Source organism: Scomber japonicus, chromosome 23 (genome assembly GCF_027409825.1).
Source record: "Scomber japonicus isolate fScoJap1 chromosome 23, fScoJap1.pri, whole genome shotgun sequence".
Taxonomy (NCBI): Eukaryota; Metazoa; Chordata; class Actinopteri; order Scombriformes; family Scombridae; genus Scomber; species Scomber japonicus.
In genome coordinates, this window is record NC_070600.1 from 6,384,711 (window position 1) to 6,404,531 (window position 19,821).

Consider the following 19,821-nt stretch of genomic DNA (forward strand, 5'->3'; position numbering starts at 1 on the left):
TGTAATAAATAACCTGATTCAAGGCATTTCTGGGTCAGAATAGTGAGGATAGCTTCGATACCCATCCAATGCCACCACTGTATCTCATATATTGGCGCCTTGAATATAAAACATCTTAAGAGAGGCCCTGTAGATGAAATCGTCATGCCTGGGCACTTATCAAAACATTCCTTTATGAACATATACACATTTCCTGAATTTTTTTCTTCGACTGTTACAAACCCACAAGACTGGAAATACATGCACCGAAACATTCATGTAATGTCCTCCCCCACAGCCCCTCCAGACTTATATGTTAGGTAATATCTCCAAACTTTCTCACATTTTGAAAAATAAGGAACCAGTATAGTTTGATTTTACATTAAATTTTTGACAAACATAATTACATCAAAATGTGTTAAGATACTCTGTTCTATTGCTCTATTGAGGTTACATTTTTGCATTGATGTTTTTAGAGTTCAGTATAGTTATGAACCACCTTTTCTTTGCTTTTGAATAAAAAATACTTTAAAAGATAAAAGTTGTACAATTGTGAAATCAATGATAGCTGCAACAGAAGCCAAGTTCCCCATGCCTATCTAACAAACCACACTAACTAGTTAATAATCTCAACCCTAGTCTTCATACAGATGCTTGTGGGTGCACTAATTCCACCATATTAAACTTCACCTAAAGATTTGATCCTGGATGAGACCCCATTTGTCACAAACTGGCTCAAGGAATGTGACAAGGACAGAGTCAACAGTAGAGATTTACATACAACTAATGCCATATAGGACAGCCTAATATACACATTGGAGAGACATCAATAGATTGCTCTCTTCAGCAAAACTGAACAGACCTACTTGTTTTTGAGCACTTTGTCAAGAGGCAGAGTCTTGAGTTTAGAATGTTATATTATTGCCTCATTGAACTTTGTCCTTCTCTCCCAAATAATGACCAGCAATAGAGCTCTGGCAGAAGGAAGTGAAAATTGGTGATGTTCCATACACACCATACAAGAAGCAAACAGATGATTTAAGACAACACTTATTTTACTGCAGAACCTGTCGGGTTGAGTTAGCTAACCCTGAGGCAGAACTGTCCTATATGCCTCTGTGGAGCCCTTCTTCCACCTTCCCCCTGCAGCCATCTATGTACTCTGTCTCCTCCACGTAACCTGAAAGCTGTGTGCAACCAGTGTTAAATGAACAATAACTTTCTGGAACTGGGTGTGCCTGCTCTGATGTGATCCTTTTTCATTATGATGTTACGTGAGAGTCCTCATGTTTTTCACTGGGACTAGAAAACTGAGTCAGATGTGATGGTTGTGGGCTGTTGATGATCAATGGGTGGCCCCACTTATCAAGGTCTGATGAAATGCATGTCTTGTTGTGATCCTTTAAAGTGACTTATAGCATTGGTGATGGCAAACCTCACTCAAGTCCTGTGTTTATGATACCAAAGGCATTATATTATATGCCTTTTGTGGTCTATATTTTGTAGGAGAACTAGTCATATTGCAGGTTTGGGTTTTTTTTAAAGGTGGAGTTCATATTTATTGTATTAATTTATTGCTTTTTTATTATTTACTAGCTTGAGTGATTTTAATAAAGAGTTCAATTGTAGGAGGAAAGGTGCAATGTTAGGTGTTTTTGAGAATTGCTGTTTATGACTAAAAAATCTGGCATAAAGAATTCTGCAGTATTATTCTCTGAGTTACAATGGCAGATGATATCTTTGAGGTTAAAAGAGTATGCAGAGATTAAATATGATGATGATGATGATGATGATGATGATGATGATGATTGTGATGGTGTTGACAGTGATGAAGATGATGATTAGAGTAAAACCAATATATTGGTCAGTTGATATTACTGGCTGATATTGGCCTATCACAGATATATCGGTATCTTATTTTTTTAAGTTATATAAGCAGCATTCTATGTATTTAATCCTTTTTCTTAATTCAAGCTTTTTACATGCATGTTTTTTTGTTCTCTATGTTTTTTATTAATAGTGAATTATAATTATTGAATTCCCAGCAGTGTTTTCTGTCATTTTATACAATAATGTTTACTGTTAAACTGTAATATATCAATGTCCATTACCTTTGTCGTTTGATAACCACATTTGAAGGATCATTACAAAAAATGTGTGTGTATGTATATATTCTGTACATTAAACATTATCAGCTAATATACCGATATCAGACTTTTTTGCACCCTAATATTGATGTCGGCATCAGCCCCTAAAATCCAGTATTAGTTGGACCCTAATGATGATGATGATGGTGAAGGCGGTGCTGATGATGGTCTGATAGCTCTCTTATTTCACATTTCTTCAGCTATGAGCTAAAATAACTCCCTGCTCACTGAATATGATGATGATGATGAAGGTGCTGACGGTGATGTTGATGATGATGGTGGTGGTGGTGGTGGTGATGATGTTGATGATTATGATGATGGTGAATGTGATGATGAAGGTGATGATGGTGAATATGATGATGAAGATAACAATGATGGTCTGACAGCTCCCCCCTCTGTGTTTACATTTCTTTTGCTGTGATTTAATAACTCCCTGCTCACTAAATATGATGATGATGATGAAGGTGCTGAAGGTGATGATGATGACGATGATGATGATGGTGGTGGTGGTGGTAGTGGTGATGATGATGGTGATGATGGTGAAGATGATGATGGTGAATGTGATGATGAAGATGATGATGAAGATGACGGTCTGACAGCTCCCCCCCTCTGTGTTTACATTTCTTTTGCTGTGATGTAATAACTCCCTGCTCACTGAATATAATAATGATGATGATGATGATGAAGGTGCTGAAAGTGATGATGATGATGACAGCTCTTCTCCTCCTCTCCTCCTCCTCTGTTTTTATCCCCCCCTGCACTACCTCCTGTTTCCCACAATGCTCAGCGAATATCACTACCACCAAGATGGCTGACGCGATGGAGGAATATGAGAAAGAAGCTGGCTGCGTCCCTATTCTCCATCCTGAGGTAAGTTCTGTGGACTCGTCGCTTTCGGCCGGACACACGAACGCACACAAAACTCGGCGCACCAACCCCTGTGTGGATGCCCTTTCAGTTTCACCGTGCTTTTTCTCGGAAACTCCGATGCCCCCTGCAACACCACCGGTGGTGGTGGGGGTGGCAAGCAGCTAACGATGCTAAAGCTACTAACGCTAGCCCTCCTCCTCCTCCTCCTGCTGCTGCTGCATAGCCAGATGTTCGTGTAAATGTGAAGCTAGCTGCTCTTTTCCACGACATGAACGACGTGCGGCTCGTAAACAAAGCCGTAATATAAGCGTGTCTTCACATTGTAACCGTGTGGGAAAGTAACGTTAATGGTTAATCCTCACTGTCATACGACGTTAGCCCTGTAGCTAAAGTGGCTGTGCTGCCTGGTGTAGCTGCGGTGGAGTAAATTGGTGTCATGTGGGGGAAAATTATTTTATATGCATACCGTAGTAACCAGTTAGAGGTATTAATAAGCTAGTGTTATTAGTTGTGAATGTCGGTTAAAAAAAGCCACGCTGTGCTAGTGTGGCTAGCATTCAAGTTGTACACAGCTAGCTACATCAGTTTGATACCTCTTCATTGAGCTTGTCAGTATGTATTTGTCATTTGCTTATCATGTATCGTTATGTTGCAATTATAATAGTGTCAGCCATTGCAGGACACAAATTGTATGTCTAAACCAGCACTACAGGCCAATTTCTAAGTCATTTTTAACCCAAGCTGGTGTAAGAAATAATAGAAATGACAGCAGAAAATGACAGCTCCACTGTCATGAGTATGTCTGCAAGATTGTTCTAATGAACCTTACAGGCACTCACTTGTTTATCACATATTCTTCCATTCACATTGTTAGCTCAAGGCTGTTAACCCTTCTAAACCCAGACCAACTCTCTCTGCATTGTTCTAAGTCACTATACACCACAGCTACCATTGTCAGATAAACTTAAATGTGGGAGAGGTGGAGTTAATATGGGTGATTATAAGGGTTGGTGATCATAACAAACTGGTCTTCTACAGCAGAGCTGTACTTGGTTCCACAGCATATTTGCACCAGTCAGTTGTCCATGCCTGTAAGTTTTTACATATTAAACACCGCTGATGTTGATGATAGTATCTCACAATGGTCGGTTACCTAATCAACAGGAAGAGCTCTGGTAGATGCATACAATTGTTTTTTTAATAGTAGTTTCCTTGTTTTTCTCATAATGTGTCTTGTTGTGCTTGTTTGGTTGTAGCCAGCCTGCCAAGTGAACTAACTTAACTTCAGGCATGGTCAGGAAGGATGTGTTCAGACCCAAAACAGCCCTATGTTCAAACTTTAGGGGGATATATTGGTTGGAGACTTTTAGGTACAGTGAGACAATGATATACAACCCAGGACGTCTAATTGGAGTCGCTTTTTAATGCATTTTGAGGCTTATCAAATAGCTAAACAATGCATAATGGATTTTACAACTCTGTAAAGTTATCACAATAGCAACTATTTCACCTTTTGTTATGATAATCACAAGACAAACAGTTGAATACAGTGTTCACAATGCTAAGTAATTAATCAGGAGTATGTGCTTGCATGTATTGCTGAATGAAGTCATTTTGTGTTGTAGCAGAAGTAGAACCAGATTCAACTTTGGAGCCAATCAGATATATTAGTAGCGTAGTAGTAACTGGACTTCCTGGATCATATGTTATCTTGTCACTGGTACCCTTTTAAACAACATGTCCCCTACCAATGCAGCAACATGAATTGTTTCAAATCGGGCGGTTTTGGTCTGAATGAAGCCGGAAATGTAATTCTAGCAATGTAGGGCTGGGCGATATATCGAGTATACTCGATGTATCGCGGCTTGTTCTCTGTGGGATGTAGAAAATGACTATATCGTGAATATTCGAGTATACATTCAATTTACACGCAGTTTGTTTTTAGTCGCGGCCCGTTGAACTACAGGTTTCTCTCACTCTCTCATCTCTCCGCACAGAGAGTTAAAACAAGCGCACCTAAGTACGTACATCACATTCTGTTGTGCGTGCAACGTCATATGCCCGGCAGCATGTAGCAGCAGTAGCAGCGATCTCAGGTCGCGGGAGCAACAGGTGATATGGACAAGTGGAGGAGGGAGATTTAATTCCCAAAAAAACAATTCAGGATCCATCATCTGGCGGTGGTTTGGGTACAAGAGGGAGGACGTTGAACAACAAACCGTAATATGTAAAGTACGCCATAAAAGCGTCACCACAAAAGCTGGTAGTACAGCAAAGTTATATCACCATGTGTGCTTGAAACTCTGCAAGAGCACATCTCCGGCCAGTGACATATTGAAGAAAGTGCCGAAGCAACCAGCACTGACGCAACTGAGTCTGGCGTCTTCTTTTTCCAGAACAGCAATACGACTAAAATAGAGATAACGTCCGCAGTAACACACCACACAGAGATAGACATGGCCCCAGTGAGTGTGGTTAAAAGCCCGGATTCAGAAAGATCATCGACACACTTGATATAATCTACCTAGCAGAGACAGCTCTACCTTTATATCCTAGTGGCATTATGCACAAAATGTGCACTTTTATTTAGTGTTGTTTGAAATGTTTAATAGTGACATGATGCAGAAAAAGGCACTTTATTGTATTCATTTGTTTAAATATTGTACTGGCATTATGTAAAAAAAGTGCACTTTAATTTAGTGTTGTTTTGAAATGTCATCTCAGTGACACCCTGCGCAAAAGTGCATATTTTTCTTTTAAAATATCTTTGTGGCATTATGCACAAAATGTGCACTTTAATTTAGTGTTATTTTGATGTGTCATATTAGTTACATCATGCATAAAAGACACTTTATTTGTTTTGAAATGACATGTTTGTGCCACTGCTTAATAACTCTTTAATAAATACAGTTTTGATGAATTTGTTTAGTTGTGATTTACGCTTTTGGCATGAATGTTTAAAATCGGCATATATTAATGCAGTATGAACAATGTTTTAATGTAGAAACGTAGAATCATCATACTGGCATGATTGTATGCATCAAAGTGTTAATTCAAGGCTAAGGCAAAATATCGAGATATATATCGTGTATCGTGAAACGGCTTAAAAATATCGGGATATTAGTAAAAGGCCATATCGCCCAGCCCTATAGCAATGTATAATTCAAATGATTAATGTCTCTGTTCAGTCAGTCCCCAAGATTCAGGCAGATGAGTTTGAGTACCTGGTGTAACAGATGTGGTTATGTATAGTGGGGTTTCAGCTAGTGGATGGTGCAATGTACACGGTGCAAGTGGTCGCCTCACTGCAAAAGGGCCTAGGCTTCGAGTCCCAGTAGTCCCAGGTCCTTTCTGTGTGACGTTTGTGTGTGTTTCTGCCGCTTGTTTCAGGTTCCTCCCCTCATCAGAGACATGTATGTTAGGGTTAACACTTCAGTCAGAGCCCTGGCCACTGGCACTAGCAAAAAAGAGCTGGAGTTGGTCCCCGGACGCTGCACCACAGCTGCCCACTGCTCCGACTGTGTGTGTGTGTATAGGATGAGTCAAATGAAGAGGATACATTTTGTTTCACTGTCTGAGTGCCGAGAAATGACAATGAAGAGGTCTTCATCTTAATCTTAGAGAAAATCAGCTGGTGGTCAAAAAAGTAGAAGCACTGAATGTAATAGTCCTAAATCCACATTGTGCCAGTGTGGAACATCAGCAGGAATTTAATGGTGCTACAAATGAGCAGTCAAATAACCACAAATAGATCAGCTTCCATTGTTTTATCGACTTCCTGTTCATACATGGCCCCTTAATGGGAAAATGTGGTCACATAAACTAATGTATCTGTATCTTGTAATCTTGTCAGTTTGCACAAAGGAAGATAGTAGTTTGTAATGTTATCATCAGTCTGTTGATTATGACCAGAGATGAAGCCTGGTCTTTTTCTCCTGTAGGTGCTGTAGTGAAACTTAATACCATTTAACACCCGACAGTTGGTTTATACCTGCATTGTCTGAATTAGTTAGCATGTGTTATCTTGTGTTAACACCCAAATATAACCTAGGTTTAAATGAAGGTTGGACAATACTTGGTTTAGGTAAATCTATGTTAAGAGTTGTCATTTGCTTAAATGTTAATATTGACATACAAAAGTTATGTAACCTACTACCTGATTTATCTGAAAATATGTAAACCTCATTTTTTTGGTGTGGCAGTAAAGTGTGGATTGTATTTTTCTCTTTGGAGCACTATAAATAAAGTTTATTATTATCATTATTATTATAAAATGACATCATTGCACTGCAATAGTAAACTTCACTGGCAATTTAATTATTATAATTAGCTATAAATAAACTAAAAAAAATTAAATATCGGCACATACCAGACAAATTATTTCACCAACAACTATGATAGGTCAATATCGACAGCTAATATCGGCTAACTGATATATTGGTCAGGCTCTAATTGTCATGTTCACATCCTAACGGCTAAACAGCCCTCCACAAAGATAACAGCCTATATCAAATGGTTGAAATGCAAATTTGAAGTTCTTCTGTTACACAAGGTAAATAGTCTGCATACACACGCACACAGTCCTACATATATGCATTTAAACAGAGCACCGTTTCTCTCTTATCTCATCCTGTTGTATCCCAGATAAAATACTTCCTCTCTGTAACACTGTAACACTCAGGCCTCCACTGACACAATCAGGCTGCTGTTAGAGGATATTTCCTCTATGGATCATCAGGAAACTCCAGCTCATAATAAGAAGGATTCTCCTAATTAAAGGAAATGAATGAACCCACCTGTTCATCGCTCCCTCAACACAATTGATTGTTAGTGATTGTAGAGAGACCTCAGTGCGTGTTGGTTTAGATGTGTCAGTGTGGATTCAGACATCACATACAGATGCATAGAAAACACAGGAAGAGACAGATGACTGGAATGTTAATACAGACATTCAGACAGGCAGTGCTCTTAATGGTTGCATTGACATTTTATGTGAAGGAGCGGCAGTTAATTTTCAGTAATCTATCAAAAGTTCAATTGTGCATCACAGAAGCAATATATGGCATTGTGTTGGCACCTTATAAACAAGACCATAACTGTGAACTGAGCTGTGTCCAATAGTCTTTTTACCTCCATTCTCGCAGGAGCTAAATAGTTTGCAATGGATTTAAAACCGCTTCAGCCTCCAGCTCCTTCAAATCATCTCACAGGAACATTCCCAGCTGACCTTTAGGCCTCACATCAACCCGTCACATCGAAGGAATCCGTCCAACAGTAGCGGCTTCATCATGAATTTACTTTATTTCTTCCTTGCGACAATACAGGCTTGGCTCAGAGTCTCTCGTTGTTTCAGCAGGGCGCTGCTGGGAATCTGGGTCATATCATAGACTGTAGAGAGAGCACAGAGAGGCCGAGTGCACCGCGTACCTGAATAGAGTGTCTGAACTTCAGTTGCACACTCAGACAGTTCATGCACATGTTCGTTTCCTCTCTCTTGGAACGTAAATGTCAGGATTTCAATGGAAATGAGTGTTCGATTTTTATTTTCAAAATTAAGAGCAGGATCAGCGATTCTCTTAGCATTTGTTTTTTTCTTTCCTGCCCCTCCCAAATATATGGGGTATGGTGCGCGTCCAAAAAACTCAACAAACAAGATTTCAAAGACGACACAGTGTATCCTACTGGTAGTCTGCAGCTGCATTACATTATCAAGACACCATGGCTGCTGCCAGAGGTAATGGAGAAACAACAGACCTGGAAAATCCTCCTGCTTCCCCATGACTCGTGTAAACAGCGTACACAACACAACTACAGTTTGTATGCCACGCTACGCACTTCAGTAAAGTTGGAAATATATGGAGAGGTTCAAACTTGCCTGGATCAATAACTCATAGCAAAAAGTTGTTAAAACACAAATGATGCCTCTCTCCTACTGTAGTAACATAGCCATCCTCCGAGCTGGACCAACGCTCTACAGTACCAGTATTCACTCACATTTACCCCTAAAAAAACAGACTTATGCTACAACCTACCCCCCCCTTACCCCTATTGCTGCTAATTCAAATGCTTCTGTCAAAAACTACTATTTAATAGTCAGATACGGTGCAGTACATTCATTTCACAGAAAAGAAATGCCGCCCAATATAAATATCAGCACACCAGTCTGTTCAGTGCCTCCATAAGAAGGCGAGGGTTGTGGTGCTTTGGTAGTAATAAGTCAAAGTAGCTGAACCAATTCTGAGTGGTTTTATGTTTTTATTAAAATGATTGATAATGGGTGTCAGTGTATCAATAATGTAACTTGACGCATCAGATGGTTTGTTACACACAACCATATGAGAAGTTGTCCGTGGAAGCTGTTTGGAAAATGGTGGACACTTTCAAAAAACCTTGGCAGTTGATTGAAGGAGGATCCTTCTGTCGATCACCGCCCATCGCCGCCATACCTTGCGAGGAAGCTGGATTTGTGATGTTGATTGGCAGTAGTGATAGTAGTAGTTTGGACACAAGCGTAAAACTAGAAGGCTGGTAAGATGGATTTTTGCGTGATGATGTGATCTTGGAAGGTGATTGATAACGAATCGCAAGTCGAAATATCGCTATATGATGCAATATCAATTTTTTATCCATCCTTTGTAAAGAGTAAATGTTTGTCACCTAAAAGTATTATTTAATTGTCGAAATAGTCGCCAATTAAAAGTCTTTTTTATGGTTAAATCATCATTGAAGCTCTAGTTTGAAACGCATAGTGAGGACTGTTCCTGATGAATTCATCTCATTAATGACTGTTCAGCTCGTGTTCTCTCATTGAAGTTCCCTGTGGAGAAATGGTGTTCAGTCAGAATACAGATCTTGCATCAGGCTGCCCTCAGTGTATTTAAATGAGTGTTTGACAAAGGCCTGAGCTCACCCACACACAGCACAAACAGCAGCGGGTGATAGCTGGGAACGGGCAAAAGATAGTTAGACACAGTAATGACTTCACAGTGGTATGAAAAGCAAACTGCAGAGAAGTCGGCCTGTTCCTGACTTAATAAACTCTGTGTTACTCCAACATTTTTCTCTGCGCTTCTAAATTTTTCTTCATTTAGTAGCACATTTACTCCTTGGGGAAAAAGTTAGTGTTGAGCTCTCTGGACTAATAACATTGTTCGCTGTGTACAGCTGGCTGTGAAATGAGTGTACAGGGACGTCTAAAAAATGCAAAACTTGAACTCCAACTTAGTTTCCTCAACTGCAAAAAACGTGAGGAAATTAAAGCTGATGTTGTACTCTCCTGTTGTCTTCCTGTGGATCATGCAACTTTTGTCCTCCCAGGTCAAAATTGACCCGATTCAGTGTGACTTTTTATAAAGCATTAGACCTTTTTAGCCAACTTCATTTCAACTTATTGCCACCGCTTTTACAAATATTCTTTGGAAATTATGATCAATAGGCCTCATTTAAATGAAATTATACAACGCCTGTTGTTGTCAGGAAGGGTAAACAGTTAGTTCCCAGTTGACTAGTGAAAAGAGTTATTACATTTTAAATAATTGTTTAAATTTGACTATAGTGTGGTACATTCCCAAAAATATAAAATATAAGATATTAAAATATTAAAATATAAGATTATTTTACCCTCTTGTTGTCTTCCCATCAACCGTGTAACTTTTGTCCTGAACAAAATTGACCTGGTTCGGTTTGACTGTACATATTTCATACATATTTTATGCAATTTATGTTCAATAGGTCTCATTTAAATTAAGCTATACCTGATTTCTGAGTTAACGTAGGTCAATTTTGACCCAGGAGGACAGCAGGAGAGGTAAATGACAGTTGACAGGGCATAAAACCAATCATCTGTTGAATCATGACATTGAAATCTAAAGTCAAATTGTGGATTTGGAGAGACGTGACAACCATTAGAAAGGCATAAATGCCCTTTGCTTCCAGTCTCATTTAAAAATGCAAATGAATGTCCTTCTATTAAAGGAGCAAGTGATTCTTCACTTGTATTGCAGGGTGGAAAAGGCCTCCTCTGTTCCCTCCATTCTTATTATTTCCCTTATTGGGGAAAAAAACATGTTTGCCACTGATGCAAACTGTGCTTCCAGTATTGAATTAATCCCTCCAAAACAGCTTTCATATCAGATTGAATGGGACTGTAAGCTCCGGCTCCAGCTATAGTGGGAAAAATAACACAATCACAGTGTGAAAGTGAGGTTGTAGATGTAGCAGAGAAAACCATTTTGATAGATTTTTTTTAAAAAAAACCTAATGTCTGGCAAACCCTACTTTCCTGCCACTATTACCACTTCTGTTATACTCACTATATAAACATGCAATTCATAGAAGCAGTGCTGCCTAAAATTCTTAGCTCCAGGCATGTGTACTCAGCGCCCCCTCTCCCCCCCCCCGAGGAGTGCTTACCATATGTCTCACTGACCGGCTCCATTGACAAAAGCCAAGCCTGCTGCTTCTCTGAACAGACCAGCTCCCAACCACAAATCAATGGCCAGTATAAACCAGATAATATGTTTAATGAATAATATCATCACCGTCACCTCCCTAATTGTCATAACCAGCAAATGTATACGTAATTATACAAGGGGGGGAGGGGAGGGGGGTGCAAAGGCTGCAATTATCACCATAGATACAAAAGCTTCATTATCGTCAGCCGTTTAGATGGTGGGGGGGCGGGGGGGGGGGGGGGGGGGTGTTTGGATGGAGGGAGCAGGGCAGTCATAGATGGCAGAAGGTCAGAGGTTATCTCCATGGAAGGTTGCGATGGAGAAAGTGATTTAACATCTGGTGTCTGAGGTTCTTTTTACAGCCAAGCCCTCTGTTTCCCCCCCAATCCTAGACTGACAGGAAAGCAGAGTGCGTTCCCCTCGATTGAATATCCATATGAGAGAAGAGAGAGAATATTCTTTTGCTTCTGTCTGTCTACATGTTGTAGGGGAATATTGGGTTGTTGAAATAGCAATGTATGAATGTGTAAATGAATACATCTTGGTATTGGACAGTACACACACTTCCTGGTAGGAGCTTTGACACGTGAAATACACAGGAATGAAAATATGAGACGCTCACCTTCATATGTCCTCTGTCACACCCTCCTCCCCCTCCTCGTCCTCCTCCCCCTCCTCAGTCTAGTTTACTGACTCTAAAATAAAACCACTTCTTTGCTGGTCTTGGCATTCACTTCTCATTATCTTTGTATTATTATGCTCATATGACAGTCATATTGTGCTGTTGGGGTCTGCTCGAGTAAATGTGTTAATTATAGATAATGGCAACAACCACAGACATGTTAAAATTCCTTTTTTACAACCACATACAACCATATTTTACTCAATTTCATGGCAATCCAAAAACTGAAATAGCAGCCTTGTGGTGGCATTAGAGGTAATATCACCTAAGTCATTGGAATACATAGTTTGAGAATCATGGATATATGTGCAAAATTAGTGCCAGTCCTTCCTGATGATGTTGACATATGGCAGGCCCACTTGGCCAGTAGATCAGACTTTAATAAGCTCCTTGTATATTTTCCTGGCAGTGATTTATTTGTTGTATACACAATACAAACCACAGTGAAGTTACTTTTATATTTGGTTGTTTTCCTTTAGTTATGGATCTGTAATGTTGATATATTACACAAATAAGCAAAATATAAAATTAGGCACATGTTGATTCAATAAATGAATGGTGTATAAATGTAAGTTTCTCCTTTTTATATTGTGTAAAGCCAGAGTATGGAATACATAAAGAGAAGATAATTTAATTTAATTTAATAAGATTTGAGTGTGTATGAATGGTCCTGATAACAAACTCAATTAAAGAAATGAACCTCAACATTAACAATTCAATAAATGCTGAGAGAGTGAGCGATACCGTGAGAGAAAGAACATAATAGTGATAGAAAGAACATAATGTCGTAATGGTTAGACTTCAGGTTTGTACTTGTAGTGGTAATTAACACTTGAACAGAGAGCTGTGTGTCTCCTGCAGAGACTGTTGCTGTCACAGTCACACATAACACATGCACAAAACTGAGCAGTGAGGATGCTAACCGGCTAGCCAGTTAGCCGGTAAACAGTAAAACAAACATAACACGGTTGCTTTTTTTTCAACCACCCAGTAAAGTAGAGAGCACCTAATTCTTTTCATGTAAGTGTGTTTTGTTTTTCCAGTACCGGTGTTACAGTGTATTTAGTGACCCACCAGATTCACTGTTAAGAGGCTAGCTACTAGCAAGGCCAAAAGATGGTAAAAATGACTGCTTTTAAAAATACTAACAAAGATACACAAAAAATGGCTTTGATATAGCAAAGAGAATTAATATAATTTATTACTTCCACCCCTCTGTATTCCACTAATGTCATTCCTTAATAAATATGAGCTAAATTGGTCAAATGTTATGTAAAAATAAGCAAGTTTACCAGGAACTTCAATTTTCTGTGACTAGATAATAAAAACATGCTTTGTAAGAGTTTAGCCCAAAATAATCATTTTGTATGTAGTTGTAAAATAAAAGCTGTATTAATTTTTTCCCGTGCCCTCTCCTCTCCATCTTATTTCACCACCACCATTCCCCACGGTGGCAGAAACGCAGGCTCAGCAATCCCCCTCCCTCTCCCCCCCCACCCCCCCTGGCTCTGTAGGCAAGCCAGAGCTAAACTCAATGGCGAGATGGCAACAGCTCGAGGTCTCGGTGGCCCCAAGCTCTTGCCCTCAGGCTCCCCACCAGCTCTGCACACAATCCTACCATGTCTCCCCACCGCCACCACAACCACCCCCAGAGGCTGCCTCATTATTCCCCATCTCTGTATGCATGCAAGCAGCATCTCAGCCAAAAACACTTTGAATGCCTGCCCCACATTTCAACAAAACAACACTCATAGTTTTTAAAGGTGGTGATGTAGACATTCCTCTTGTTTTAATCTTAGTTTGAGCACAGTTGTGACTCTAAATTTGATACAAAAATTGTAGTTTCTGTGATTAAGTCTCAATTTTGGTCTGTTTTAGTAAATGGAAAACAAAAAAAATATGGGGGGGGGGGTTTTGTGCATGTAAATTAGAGGACACATAGCCTGGTTTAACATCAACATCAGAGTGTCAGAGGGCAGTGTGGGCGCTCTGTGTTTACCAGACGCACTCCTCGTTTCCCGGGCGATGGAGGCTAATTGTGGTTCCCGCGGCGTTGCCATGGAGGCTAATTGAATGTGAAAAGTAGTGCAGCCGCCACATCTGTGTGACAGATTAGATCTTGAGCTGCAGGACCTGTCTCTGTATGGCTCCTGCTGCCTTTTATTTCCCGCTCTTTTATCTCTGCGATCAGTAACCGATGTGAACGTTGTGAATGCTGTGTGTCGGCCATCGCCAGCAGCTCTGTCCTATAGGTCAGGGCTCCCCAAAGTTTTTTTTTAATGGAAGCTGAAAAAATGAGTGTCTACCCTGTCAGTCATTAATTAACTAATGGACCCTTTTCACATTTTGACTGGTAATTATGGCTCACTTCCATCATTATAGGCAATGTGTTATGAAGCAATCGCCTATTTACGTATCCAGCAGATAATGAGCAGCATTCACATTCATTTGGGGTTATATTTGTATGCATGTCTAATAATCAGTGTCCACCAACTGCTGTTTTGTATCTGCTAAATGCTTCACTGTGCTCTCTGGCTAGATGCTAATGTTGCGGGAATGGTGATACAAATGACTCCTTTCACATACACAGTGTGGTTTAATCCATTGATAATAAACAGTATTTATTAGAGCAGCAGAGGTTGATATTTTCACTAATGCAGTGATTACATATCATACCCCTTGAGTTGACACACTTGACAATTACAACTCTTCTTCACATTGGAAGTTTGATGTAGATCACATGAGGTAATACAAATTAGTCAATTAATCGTTGAGTCCGTACTATTTTTTTGGTTTCCTTGGAGTTCTGTGATGCGAAAGCGTAACATCTTAGGGTTATGTATTGTTTGAGGTTGCATCTTTCAACTGTTTTGATTTTCACCATTTTAGTTATAGTAATCATCAGATTCATTGATGATGAATAATAATAGTTAGTTACAGCCCTAATTGTGTCTACTCAGATTTAGTCATACTGTTTATACCAGGGGTGTCAGACTCAGTTTAGTTCAAGGCCCACACGCAGCCCAATTTGATCTAAAAAAAAAATTTTGTCATCAAATTTTGACTTAATCAAAAGAATATAAATGTACAAAACAGCTGTATACAGAACATTTACTAATATTTGCAATAATGCAAATGTCTCTAAAAGGAAAAGAAATTAAAAGAAATGAAAGCAAAATAAAATAAATAATAATAATACAGATGAAGTAAAATTGTTACAGTCCTAAACATACCCTCACCCCCCATCCCCCAGATCTAGGACAAAGACTATTACATAATATACTTTTCAGCAATGTTCATACTTTGGACCCCTTGGCGGGCCAGTTACAGCCCACAGGTCACATGTTTGACACCGTTGGTTTATACCATGGTACATTTTGCCTGGATTTAACTATTACATTTCAGATATTAAACATCTGCAGCGTCACAGTTGAATTTCCTTAAAACCGACTACATCATGTTGTATATCAGTACTATGTTAGAAAATGATATTTACTGCAGTAGATTTTATCCATGTTTCCCACCTTTATACTTTTATTTCCCACTGTATTATTAATTCAGTTTAGAAAACACATTATCAACCCAACCACACCTGTCTGTGAAGTGTTACTACAGTATGTTCCTGGAGATTTACTAAAGTATGACCATACTCACATCTCTTTGTGTCTCTGTCTCTCTTTCTTCATAGGAAATCAAACCCCAGAGTCATTACAACCACGGCTACAGCGAGAGCGTCAGCCGTAAAAACCATGTGGACGACTACAGTACCTGGGACATCGTCAAAGCCACACAGTGAGTGGATAACGCGTGTGTGTTTATGTCTATGTGTGTGTGTGTGTATGCATGCTTACATTAGCACTTGTTTTGGTCATAGGGATTTGATTTACTCGTCACTGATTGGCCTGCATCATTACTGGAGGGGGATTGTGCTTGTTTGTTTATGCGTTATCACCACACCGCAAATTTAAATTTAAAATCCAGAACTGACGCTGACATGTTTTCATCTGCGGTTTTGTGATTTAGTGCACGCCAAACCAGTAATTCATAAGCTGAGGAGATGATGAGAGAATTTATAGGAAGTGCGAGGAGGCTCGTTGTCCCGATAAGACGACCAAAGCCAGGCCTGACAAAAACATATTTATGCTGTTATGATTTGAGGTCGAGAATATCCGCTTAAGGAATTGCAACAGTGTAGGCATCTCGTTTGGACTTGATGATCTGTTTATGTGTTGTTTTTAATTTGTCAGTTTGAGCATGTGTTTTGTGTATTTGTATGTGTGTGTGTCTGTGTGTGAGCTGGACTCTTAAGCTCTCTCCTTCTTCCTCCTCAGGTACGGCATCTTCGAGCGCTGCAGGGAGCTGGTGGAGGCGGGCTTCGACGTTCGACAGCCAGACAAAGAAAACGTAACGCTCCTGCACTGGGCCGCCATCAACAACAGGATAGACTTGGTCAAGTGAGTCAGCAACCCCATCGCGGTTTTAATCACTTGTGGTTGGATGGGTGAAAGCTTAAATGACTCTCTCATAACTTTCACTTCATGAGCTGTTTCACTTTCATCAGAGAAAACCAGTTGCCCTGCTTTGTAACCGCCCACTTAAATGGGCCAATGAAGTGTTAACATAGATGGTGCAATTCAGTCAACATGCACACAGTGTTGGAAGACAACAGAAGTGTCTTCCTCTGTAAAGATTGAGATCTTGAACATTTCCTCTAATAACTGCTTAAAGGTTGTAAAGTTTCAGTTTCCTGTGAGTCAAGACAATGAGTCATGGTTCAACTTAGTGGTTGTTGTGGCTGAGGGATGTTTTTCCACCTGTTAATATAAACAGGATGGATGAAATATAAGAAACATCTGTCAGTATGAAGGAACACAATTCAACAACGGTGCAATGATCATAAGGTTGAATTGTAGAAAACAGGAACGCGAATAATGTTAATACTTAACTCCATTGAAAAAAATCTCAATTTAACATAATGATGACTGATGATGGATCGCTTGTTAACTCATCATCTAAGTTACATTTTTGCTGAAGTAAGTTCTCATTTAAGCACCAAATTTAACAGTAGCTGCTGACATTCCTTTATATTTGAAATATCATCCATGCTGCTTCTCTAACACATACAAATAAGGCCTGTTTTAAACTGTGTGTTTTTATAAGGGAGTCTTGTTAATCACTGATGGAACTGTACTACAGCTAGTTTTTAGAGAGTCAGGCAAGGGTTCATGCCAAGTGTGGTTCCAGTGCGTCATTGAACCACTATTTCAGGCATGGCCAGAGAATCCTGAGCACTAAAATAGTGAAAAACAGTTCAACAGTTAAACTTCACTCTTGTTTTCAGCAATTCATCAGTGTGTCATGTGTTTAAAAGGAAATCTCAAAAATGTTCTTTAGACACATTTAAGTCTCACTGTTTAGTATTCATAAGCAGTATAATGTTTCCATAAGTGGAGGGTGATGTATGAACAGGTAATGAATGACAATATAGTTGGCACCATAAAATATGTCTTTATAGGAGAAGTTAAAATTACTGACAAACACTGCACTATCATTTCTACTGATAACAATATTAAAGTATGCTATAAACCATTTGAATGGTTTATATACTGCTTATGTGTGCTAAATAGGAGGTACTGTTTTAGGTTGATGTACCTATTTTATTTGAGTGTCCGAATGCTGAGTGTGTAAATATATCCACAACATAGTGCCTTCAAATATTCCACCATCGTATGAAAATAGTAGCGATCATGACATGTACTCTACCTTCTGTTAACAATCCTGAAATACAATGCTCCACCACTATGTTAGTCTACAGCTGATTGTAACAACACAAAATGATGACTGTTAGTTAGTGTCTGAAATCTTGCTGCTCACTACTGAGTGAACTATGTAGTGTTTATTATATAGGGAGGAGTGAATGAGTGAATATGGGAGAGATTTCGGACACACCCTTAATGTATTCCAGTTGACTAAAGTAAAAGTCATAGATTTCAAAGAAAACTGTATAAATGCAGTTGAAGACTTGTGGATCTGAATCATTTATCGTCAGGGATTCAACTTACAATATCATCAATACACTGTGACAGCTGTACAGTTGACCGTGTGTGTCGCTCCACCTTCATCAACAGCTGCAGTCCAAACTGGAGATGCTGCTCTGTGGAAAACGTTTGCGGCTCGGTGTTACATTCTTACCGTGTACCCGACACTCATCTCATTCGCAGTCACGACATATGTAACATACTTTAACTGCTGTCTTTTGTTATCATAAACACAGCAACAATAGTACCTCTGTTGTAGTTTGAACCAGTTATACTGACCACAGCGAGATTCGATGAACTGAAAGAGATCAGATTCATGTGTAAAGTTTCACTCCGTGATTGTGTGTGTGTCTGTGTTTGTGTACAGGTACTACATATCAAAGGGAGCCATAGTGGACCAGCTTGGAGGAGACCTCAACTCCACGCCTCTGCATTGGGCCACCAGGTACATCAGAGAACATTTCTGTCTACTTTCTTTCACCACTGTCTCATTTTAAATCACTCATACAAACACACATTTATGATCTTATTCCTAGACCGCTTCTTTTTTATTGCTGTTTCATTATTCTGCTTGTTTTTACGATCGGACCCACAATCTCAACTTTGATTTGATTGTTTGAAGGCCTTTTTATCGCCCTCTTCCTCTTCACTCTATCACTGAGTCATGCTGTAAACTGGTGGGAAGGGATACGTCATGTACGATCCACCCCACCCACTCACGCCCTCCTCTTGATCAGACAGAGGGAGGAGTGGAGGGGCATGAAGCTCCCTGTTCTTGAATAATTGATAGGTTTGACAACATCCACACCATTGCCTTTGACCTTTAAAACCCTCACCCTCAACCTTTTCTTCTTGTTTCAGTACAACCTCAGCCCTCCACACAGAGCGTTTTTGTGCAGAGAACGTGCTCATATAGTTCTCACTTAGGCTTTTTCACATCTTTAATTGTCCTGTGGTGGAAGTTTGCAATATAGACAAGCTTTGCCATTAAGATATATTTAAAAAAGCAATATATTCCATGCAATAAAAGTAGTAACAAATCACCAGCTTCACCACAAAGTCATGTAATGACGTGTAATGATAAGAGCCAGCAGCTTCAGTTCACACCACCATACATCATTTCATGTGCAAATATAGCAGTTTAACAGCAGTGGGAATATGAGTGTGATCCCTTTGACTATAGCCAGCTCACCCACTCAGTGTCTTAAGAACATCTTTGGCCTTTTTCACCTCAGATTTGTTAAAGACTCTTCATTCTTTTATGTTACCGAAACTCAAGTAAAACACATTTGAGCATCATTCAGTTTTTTGAGACGGCGCAGTCAGGAGTCAAATGTCAAAATAAGAAGTCAAGATGAGTTTTTGTAGCTCTTGTAAACTGATGTTTGTGTCTTTTTTGCGTCTCTGTCAGACAAGGCCATCTATCCATGGTGGTGCAGCTCATGAAATATGGCGCAGACCCGTCTTTGATCGACGGCGAGGGCTGCAGCTGCGTCCACCTGGCCGCCCAGTTCGGCCACACCTCCATCGTGGCTTACCTTATTGCCAAAGGACAGGTAGGAAAGACTTGACACTGTGGGAAAAGTGGATGCTTAGTTTTGTTTGTGGAGAACAGGAAAAAAGCATCTTAAAATGGGTCAAATATTCATTTT

The 19,821-nt window shown here is 39.6% G+C and overlaps 1 protein-coding gene across 1 annotated transcript in view; it reads left to right on the forward strand.

The window, feature by feature from the left end:
* Nucleotides 1-2,933: 2,933 nt before the first annotated feature.
* The window catches only part of zdhhc17 (zinc finger DHHC-type palmitoyltransferase 17), a 32,868-nt gene continuing 15,980 nt past the window's right edge, over nt 2,934-19,821 (forward strand). The window contains exons 1-5 of the mRNA XM_053343959.1: nt 2,934-2,996; nt 15,820-15,923; nt 16,463-16,585; nt 18,537-18,614; nt 19,581-19,725. Coding sequence (XP_053199934.1) covers nt 2,934-2,996; nt 15,820-15,923; nt 16,463-16,585; nt 18,537-18,614; nt 19,581-19,725 — 513 coding nt within the window. The remainder of the gene's footprint in view (nt 2,997-15,819; nt 15,924-16,462; nt 16,586-18,536; nt 18,615-19,580; nt 19,726-19,821) is intronic.